We start from the raw sequence: 9787 nt of genomic DNA, 5'->3' as shown, positions 1-9787 counted from the left end.
GCTCCCGCCCCGCGCCGCCATTGGCCGCCGCGCCCCGCGCCCGCCGCGCCGCTGACATCACGGCCCGGCCCGCCCGGCCCGCCCGGCCCGCAGCCCCGGCCGGTGGTCGCGGCGCCCGGGCTCCCGCGCCAGAGCCGCAGCGCCGGGCGGAGCCGGCGGCCGACGGGGCGCGGCGGCGGGCGCGGCCATGGGCGCCCTGACGAGCCGGCAGCGCGCGGGCGTGGAGGAGGTGGACGTCCCGGCCGGCGCCGTGTACCGCTACCCGCCCAAGTCCGGTGAGGCCGCGCGCGCCCCTCGGGCCGGGCCGGGCCGGGCGGGCGGGGCGCGCGGGCGCGGGGCGCGCGGGGGGCGCGGGGGGCCGGGCCTGCGCGGGGGGCGCGTGTCCGCGGGGACTGCGGCGCCGGGGGCGGGGTGCCCGCGCGCCCCCCTGCGCCCCCCGCGCCCCCCGCGCGCCCCCTCCTCCCCAGCTGCGCGCGCGCGGGGCGGGCTCGGGCTCCGCGCCGGGCACCTGTGCCAGGCGCCGCCGGGCGGTGGGCGCCCCGCGCCGGGCTGGAGCAGCCGCTGGCGCCGCAGGCTGCGCGCGGAGGCCGAGGTGCCGGCGCATCCCTGGCGCGGGGGAGACGCCCGAGGAAGCGTCTGGGGCCGAGACGCTCGGGCATCCGGGTCGGGCGACCCCCGGCCCGCGGCGCGGCGTCAGGGCAGAGCCAGCCCGGGGCCTGGAGCGGGCGCAGGCCGGGCCGGGGCGCGCGGGGCGCGCCTGCTCGCGGGCCCTTCCCGGGGGAGATGCGCGGCCGCGGCCGGAGCCCCCGCCCCGAGGCGGCCGAGCCTTGACAGCGCTGGGGGGAGCGTCCGGGGCGCCCGCACCCCGGCTCCGGCCTGCGGGGGCCGCGCGCTCTGCGCCTGCCTTTTCATTGTTTTTCTCGAGACGTCTGAGGACCAGGGCCCCCCTCCTGGCTTTGGCTTAGGACGGAGAAGGGTTTCGGTGATCGCGGAGCCGGGTCAGCGCTGGGGCGGTGGAATAAAGACGTGCCAAGGCCAGGAGCTGGTTCCCAGCAGTGTGTCCGGTGGGTGCCAGGTGAAGGCAGGGACCAGACACTGAACCCGCACCCTGCGGAGCGTCTGCCAGACTGTGGTTCTCACTGCTTTGCTGCCAAAAAATGAGCCCTGGCGGAGAGGACTATGATGAAGAGCTGTTTTAGAGCTGCCTCGGATGAAGCTGGCCGTCATTAGTGCTTTGATAAAGCCTTAGCTAATTATGGCCGTAGCAAACAGCCATGCATTTTGCTTTTAAATGGACTAAAATATGCACAAGTATTCTTGGATCTCCCCCACCCTCCAGCACTTAGCTCTTATTGATCCAAATATGGAGCGTGTTTTGCTGAGCTTGGAGTTTTCGTGGAGTTTGCTGCCTCCAAAGAGCTTGTACCCCTCACGCATGGGCTCGTCCCCAAAGGGTAATCCCAGGAGGCTCGTCCCCAAAGGGCAGCGATGCCTGGGTGAGTCTTGGGTGATGATAATACGAAGACAGTGGTGCAAACTAAACCTTCTTAACGAACACTCGATGTCTATGGTCTTCAAGATTTCTCTCCACCAGTCTTTTAAAAGCTTTGCCTAATGGCACCTCATTTTTTGTTTGTTTTTGAAAGATTTATTTATGCATATAAGAGCTGGGGTGCAGGCCAGAGGTGGGGTGTGTGTGTGAGAGGATCCACCAGAGACAGGGTGGGGAGCAGAACAGGCAGATCTACTGAAATACACCGTCGAGGGCAGCAGCAGTGGGTGAGACAGGAGAGGTCTGCTGTGCCATGTGGGCAGCTCCCCGGACAGGGATCAGACTCGTGCTGCAGAGGCTGTGGACAGCTTCATAGGTTGCGTCTTAACCCCTTGCACCACCAGGGAAGCCTCTGGTACCTCATTTTTAATGAGAAGTTTTGTACTAGGGAAATCTTTACAGCAAGTGGGCCGAATGATTTATGTTGAAGGTAAAACACAGAAATAGGAACCAGGATAGTCACGTCCCAGTTAGCAAACCTTTGTGTACTTGAGATGTGCATGATCTTATACAGTGCCCTGGGCTAGAGGCATCGCCCACCCTCCAGCTCATCTTTTTATTTTTTGAGTTTGCATCTAAAGAAGGAATTGGTTATAGGTAATTGGACGGCAGCAAAAGTAGGTGGGGGGGGAAACAAACCAACCGGGATTCCTAAAGCTCGAAAGAGTCATTCTCTCCTCTGTCCCTGTCCTCCCGGGACGTACAGTTGGGCCGGGCCGGGGTTGCCGGTGGCTGCACACTTGCAGATCTCCAGCCTTACTCGACAGAGTCAGGTTGCCCTCCACACTGATTGCACCAATTTGATTCCCACCACGTCGTCTGGTGTTTAATTGACCTGGCTCTTTATAGGATAACAATATTTTAGACCTGAAAGGAAGCTGCGAGAGAATTTGGCTCAAGACAACTCCTTTGGCCAGGAAGAACGCGAGTCCCAGAGAAATGATTCCGTGTGGCCGGAGTCCTCAGCACATTAGTGCTTTTTCACTGAGCCACCAGCCACTGCTGCTTCATAAGTAATTGAATTTTGAACTCGTCCTTGATGATTTTGAGGAGCCAAGGCTGTTCTGCATCAGAATGGAAACAAAACTCAGGTGATGTGGAGGAATCCGACTGGGTGGATTTCGAGACGTCTCCTTGAGTCCTGGTAGGACAGAGCAAATAGCCCAGTCAGAGCTCTGCAGGTGGCTGACCCCGCCAAGGCCGGCTCACCCTCTGCCCTCTGGACAGGATCTGAATCCTGTCTGTGGAATAAAGTAGTTGTTCCAGAAAGCAGCGCTGTCACCTGTCCCCATGCAACCGTCACAGTGTCCAGCAAAAATGGCTTTTCTTTGTTTAGTGTTTCTAAAGAAACCCCTTAGTTTTGTATGCACTTTGAACTGGAAACGTTTAAAAATTATTGAGAACAGCTGATTTCATGTTGGAACTTGGGTTTGTATTTTTAAAAAAAGTAGAGCTAGGTGGAAACACAGTTTTTTAGGATGGCTTATTTTTCAAGTAAGTACGACAGCCACATGGTTCCAAATGTAAAAGAGTGAAAAGGTATCCAGTGAGGATGTTATTCTCAGTACAACTGTTATGGGGCAGCCCCGATACAAAACGGGGTGCCTGACTGTGGGTCCTCACCCGCGCGCTTAAAAGGACTTACCAATGCTCTACGGCAGGCACACGCGAAAGGTTAATAAAAGGCTTATTGACAAGGGAAGGGGAAATGAGGAAATGCACAGCTCAGGGAGAAAAGTGGGAGACAAAGTTTTAAATGTGTCCTACCCGATCCGCCGATCTGGAAACCCAAATGGCGCTCTGAGAGCTGGCCGCGAGCCGGGAGCCGTGAAGCCAGGAGGTGAGCGACAGAGCGAGCCAGCCCAAGGCCCACGTGTTTGGTTTTTATATCCAACCTGGCTGCTTAACCCCACCCTCAGGTCCCAGCCACCTTCCCTTCGGTGGTGACGGGATTTGTCTTTCCCAATGTCCTGATGGCTTTAGTCTGGAGTGGGGGTGGGGTCCACAAAGCCTGTATGGGATTAGCTCAGGACATCCTCTCCCCCTAACACCCCTGCCTCCCCACCCCATCCCGGCTCTTCACCTCCCTGTACATCCCCCCTTTCGCATGTAACTGATTTGATTTCTTTGGGATTCTTCCAGAGTTTCTTTTTTTTTAAAAAAAGGTTTATTTATGTATATATGAACCAGGTGTATTAGGCCAGGGGTGCAGGGGAGGGGGAGGAGTAGAGGATTCACCAGAGACAGAGTGGGGAGCAGAACAGGAGGAGTGACTGAAACACACAGCTGAGGGGAGCAGTGGGCGAGACAGGAGAGGTCTCTGGCTCCATGTGGGTCAGCTCCCTGACGGGGGATCAAACTCATGCTGCAGTTGCTGCCGATAGTTTCATAGTGCTGCTGCTTAACCCTCGTGCCATCAGGGAGACCCCAGAGTTTCTTATATAAATACAAGAACATTATTGCTATTTGGAATGTTCTGCACCTTGTTTGTTTTCACTTTCAAGGGATGTTTTTCATATTATCTCCATGCTGGAGAGTTTCTTGGTTCTTTTTTGACAACTGTATAATATTCCTTTGTATGCATATGCCATCATTTTCTAGCATTGCTTCCTATTGAACATTTGGGAGTTTGCTTTTCAACCTTTTACTGTTGCCAGCAGTGCAGCAATGATTAATGTTATACATATGTTCTTAGATGATTTTTAGCTTTGTTAATGAATACTTGATATTAATTGCTTAAGTATAGGAAGTATGGTGGGGGTGCCTTTCTGTAGAGTATTTCTACATTAGCATAGAAAGCTATTTATAGCACTCTTCTGCATTTGGTTTTGCCCATGTAAATTTTGAGTTGGAAGCCATACATGCTGTTAAATCCTTCTCGTAGATTTTCACTTCTGGAAGTGAAGATCATCTGTTTAGCAAAGATATGGCTTTACTGAGGTCCTTGTTTTTATGCATGCATGCCCATCTTTTTTTTTTTTTTTTAACAGAGGCATGTTTTATTTATTTGTTTGTTTGTTTGTTTGTTTTGTTTATGCATGCACTGGGTACAGTCAGAAGCGCGGGAGGGTGAGAGAATTCACCAGAGCCAGAGCGGGGAGCAGAGCAGGCAGAAGGACCGAAGTACACTGCTGAGGGGAGCAGCGGGCGGCAGGAGAGGTCTGCGCGCCATGTGGGACCCTCCTCTGGTGGCCGGGGAGCAGCCGGGGATGGAACTGGCGCTGCAGAGGCCGCGGGCAGCTTTGCAACCCAGCGTTCAACCGCTGCGCCACCAGGGAGGCCCCATGCATGCCCGTCTTTTGAAAGAGGTTACCACATTGATAAAAATCTTTTGGCCTGTTTTCTCTATCCAGAAAGAAATAAGCCATACTACAAATATAGCTTAATTCCATACCTGATTGGAAAATGGGAGTTTGCACAGGTGTTAAGAGGTAAACCATTATGAAATTTCAGAATGCTAATCAGAGTCCTGAGCAGCTGATGCCATCATTCTCCAAATTATTGTTCCATGGGCATGCACATAAATGCGGGTGGTTGGTCCTATGTGCAAGAACAGTGTTTAAAGCTTGGATAATAAGTCCCCGCCTGTCAATTAATTATAACAGTTTCTTTTAGCTTTCAGGAGCATCAATGTAATAATTGGTTTTGAAAGCAGAACTTTAAAGTCTGGAACCTTTTACAGAGTAAATAGGCAGTTTGATACTTTACTTAAAATTAAGTAGCTTCCTAAAATTAGTAGTAAATACATTTAATACTATAAAAAAACAAATGTGGCTCCATTTAAAGATAACCAAGATCAAGAGTTCAAATGCTAGTGCTATTTTTTCACACTGAAACTGTTGTGATTCTTTTACACTAACAATCTCCAATATTTTTGAGAGCAGACTGATTTGCTCCACTTCTTGGTTTTTGTCTTAAGGTTAAGGACCTTTGACTTCCCTACTTGATGGTGATCTCTGTTCTTCTGTTCCTTGGCATCTCTTTTCTCTATCACCATGAATGCAGATCATTGCACACCTGCTGTCCATCACATGGTGCCCCTCCAGGCATTTCTGATCCTGCACTCAGTAATTTGGATGCCTGTGGCAAACAGCAAGTCTTCTCTGCCTGGAAACCCTCCTGTCAACGTGTAATTTGTGATGTGGGTCACCGAAAGGAGCATTAAAATCACAAACCATTTGTTGGCTCATTCATAGTTCTCCAGAGAAACTGAACCAATAGGAGATATATATGTAGGAGAGCTTTATTTTGAGCAATTGGCATGATTGAAATACATGATGTGGGAGCTGGCATGTCTAAAGTTTGTCGGGCAGGCTGGAAACTCAGGCAGGATTTCTGTGTTCCATTGTTGAGGCTGATTTTCTTTTTCTCTGGGGAACCACAGTTATTGCTCTTAAGGCCTTCAATTGATTGGATAAAACGCACTGCCATTATCAAGGGTAATCATTCTCTTCTATCAAAAGTCAACTAATTAGAGATGTTAATCATATCTACAAAATATCTTCACAGCAACATCTAGACTAGCTTTGGGGAAAATATCACATCCTAACCAGGTTGAAATATAAAATTGAACCATTATAGTAACTTCCTGTGGTTTTTTTTTTTTTTTTAGGAGGCAGTAACTTCCTGTTTTAACTATTCTTTCTAAGTAGGTACTCAGGTTATGTTTTCAGTTGCTAAAATAGTACTCATGCCGTGGAAACATGTTTAGAAATCTTAAAGTTAATCTTAAAAATCACCATTTAAAAATTATGCTCCTTTCAAAATATTACCTACTGTCAAAGGTAGAATGCATGCATGTGGAAATAAATAAGAATCTAGAATATACCATGACCAAGTGGGATATGAGAAAGAATGCAAGGTTGGCTTAATACCTCACAAACCAATCGATGTTAAGACACCATATTAATAACACAAAAAAGAAAAATCACACGATCGTCTCACTAGATGCAGGTAAAACATTTGACCCAATCTAATACCCATCAGTGATAAAAAAAAAAAAACGACTCTAATGGAATGCAGAAGAGAAAAGAACTTCCTCAACCTGATGAAGGATCTCTATTAAAAAGCCCATCACTAGCATCATTCTTGATGTTGAGATACAGGATGATTTTCTGCTAAGATGAAGAACAACACAGTGCGTCTTTGCCACTAGAGATTCTAACTAGTACAAGAAGGCAAACCGAACACAATTGAAAAAAAACAAAACACAACTTAAGTCATTAAAAAAATGTGAGATTGTAAAGGAAGAAGTAAAACTGTCTTTATCCAAAGATGATATAATCCTACTTGTAGAAAATACCAATGATTCCACACACAAAAAACCTACCAGAACTAATGAGTTAGGAAGGTGCAGATACAAGTTCCACATACAAAAATAAATTGTATCTTTATACACAATCATCTGAAAACAGAGGAATCCTATTCCCAAGAACATCAAAAAGAATAAAATTCTCAGGAATAAACTAAGATAAGACTTATACATTGAAAATTCCAAAATGTTGCCAAGATTGATGATTTAACTAAAGAATTTTAAAAAGATCTAAATTAAGGACATTTCATGTTCATTGGTTGGGAGACTCAGTGTTGTTGAGGTATGGGGGCTCTCCATACTAGCCCATAAACTGAGTATGGTTTTTATCAAAATCCCCACAAATAATTTTGTAGAAATTGATCAGCTGGGGCTTCCCTGGTGGCGCAAGGGGTTAAGACGCAACCTATGAAGTTGTCTGCAGCCACTGCAGCACGAGTTCGATCCCCAGCCAGGGAGCTACCCATATGGCACAGCAGACCTCTCCTGACTCACCCGCTGCTCGCCTCAGCTGTGTATTTCGTCAGTCTGCCTCTTCTGTTCCCCACTCTGTCTCTGGTGAATCCTCTCACCCTCCACACCTCTGGCCAGTGCCCCAAAGAAAAACACAGGTCAATGGAGCAGATGTGCAATCCTTGCAAGCCAGATGTGAATCCTTACATTTATGGCCAGTTGGTTTTGATAGGGGCATCAAGCCAATGCCTAGTCTTTTTCTTTCAATGAAACACTCTGGGACAATTGGATATTAACAAGCAAAGAAATAAGAGAAAAAGAACTCGGACCCTTTCTTCGCATCACCAGTAATTAACCCAGGATGGGTCATGGAATGAAAAGGCAACCCATAGCGAGGGAGAAAATATTTTCAAACCATACATATAATAAGGGGTTTCTACCTAGAATATATAAAGAATCCGAATAACTCAAAAACACAGCCCAAGTAAAAGTTGGCAATGGACGTGAGTAGGTGTTTCTCAAAAAAGATATACAAACGGACAGTAAGCACCTGAAAAGATGCTTTACATCATCAGCCACCGGAGACATGTGCGTCAGAGCTGCTATCAGATGGCACTTCACACCCACTAGTGTGGCAAACATAATGATGATGATGATGGTGCGTGTTGGTGAGGATGTGGCGAAACTGAAGCCCCGATACCCTGCTGGTGGGAAGGCACCACAGTGCAGCTGCTTTGGAAAACAGTTGGCAGTTCCTGAAATAATTACCATATGACTCAGCAATTCCAGTCCTAGGTAGGTATATGTCCAAGAGAAATGCGGGAAAGAGTCACACAAAAAACGTGTACACGAACATTCGTGCAGCATTATTCATTGTGGCTAAAAGCTGGGAATAACCCAGATGTCCATCAGCTGATGGACAGAACAACTGATCAATAAGTGTGGTCCAGCCACACAGCAGAGTAGTATTTGGCACTAAAAAGAAATGAAGTGCTGATAACTGCCTCAGCACAAATGAACTTTGGAAACATTACATTAGGTGAGAGAAGCCAGATGCTGAAGGCTGTGTAATCTCATTTACAGGAACTGTATGGGGGAGGTCCGGGAGGGTGAGAGGGGGGGTTTCCCATCTGTAGAGGCAGAAAGTAGATTTAGTGACTGCAGGGATCAGGGAGGCAGTAAGGCGTGCAGCTGGTGGGATTCTTTTTGACGTGATGAGAATGTTCTAGAATTAGATGGTAGCAAATGGTGGCACAGCTCTGAATATACTAAAAACATCATCAGCTCGTATGCTTTGCATAGGCAGCGTATGGTATGTGAGTTCTGTCTCCAGAAACCTGTTTTAGAAATGGATCATTGACCTAAATGCAAGAGCCAGCACTTGAAAACCCTAAAAGAAGATGGAGGAGAAAATACTTGATTTGGATCAGGCAAGGAGTTCTCAGATATAACCCCCAAAGCACAGTCCATTAAAAAAAGTACATTTTTTCAAAATCAAAAATGTGCTTTAAAAGACAACATTAAGATGAAAAGAGAGAGGACCTCCCTGGTGGCCTAAGGAGTCAGTGCTCGCTCCTTGAAGACATCAGCCTGAGCTCGATGCCCGGCCAGGGAGTGACCCACATGGCGCAGCAGACCTCTCCTCTCTCGCCTGCTGCTCCCCTCAGCAGTACATTCAGTAGATCCACCTGTTCTGCTCCCCCATTCTGTCTCTGGTGAATCCTCTCACCTCTGTACCCCAGCTCTTGTATGCATAAATAAATAAAAATAAATCTTAAAAAAAAAACAACCCACAGCAAGATAACTCTTCCCCCGGCTAGGATGGCTGAAATAAAAAAGACAGACAACACTTGGGTTGGTGGGAACACAGAGAAATTGAAATTTGTGTGTGTTGCTGATGGAAATGTGAAATGGTACAGCCACTTGGAAAAAAGTTTGTGTCTTAAAAAGTTAAACATAAATTTCTGCTTTGCATTTGACATCATGATCCAGCAAGGCCACGCCTATGAGTCCAAAAGAAATGGAGACACAGGGCCTCCCCGGTGGCGCAGCAGGTTGAGCACAGAACTGTGAAGCTGTCCGCAGCCTTGCAGCGCTGGTTCGATTCCCAGCCGGCCAGGGAGATTCCCACATGGCACAGCAGACCTCTCCTGTCTCGCCTGCTGCTCCCCTCAGCAGTGTATTTCGTCAGTCTGCCTGTTCTGCTCCCCGCTCTGTCTCTGGTGAATCCTCTCACCCTCCCGCGCCTCTGGCCGGTACCCCAGCTCTTGTATAAATAAATAAAATCTTTAAAAAAAAAAAGAAGAAATGGAGACAAAACCCACGGAGCCCGTGTGCATGTGCTCAGATCTCGCCGGACAGCGCCCCAGACTGAGCTAGTCCAGATGCTCCTTGGGCTTGAATCAAATAAAGGAAGGTCTTGACCACTAAGACCAACAGCGGGTACTTGAGGGCAAGTGACTGTGAAGGCT

At 48.6% G+C, this 9787-nt stretch overlaps 1 protein-coding gene across 5 annotated transcripts in view; it reads left to right on the top strand.

The window, feature by feature from the left end:
* The first annotated feature begins 187 nt into the window (after window positions 1–187).
* Window positions 188–9787, top strand: part of RNF157 (ring finger protein 157) — a 66049-nt gene continuing 56449 nt past the window's right edge. For all 5 annotated transcript variants that reach the window (XM_054688775.1, XM_054688771.1, XM_054688772.1 and 2 more), the window contains exon 1: window positions 188–275. In XM_054688775.1, the coding sequence (XP_054544750.1) occupies window positions 188–275 (88 nt within the window). The remainder of the gene's footprint in view (window positions 276–9787) is intronic.

Source organism: Talpa occidentalis, unplaced genomic scaffold (genome assembly GCF_014898055.3).
Source record: "Talpa occidentalis isolate TD23 unplaced genomic scaffold, MPIMG_talOcc4v2.1 talOcc4.7, whole genome shotgun sequence".
Taxonomy (NCBI): Eukaryota; Metazoa; Chordata; class Mammalia; order Eulipotyphla; family Talpidae; genus Talpa; species Talpa occidentalis.
This window is presented reverse-complemented; position numbering and strand designations above follow the sequence as displayed.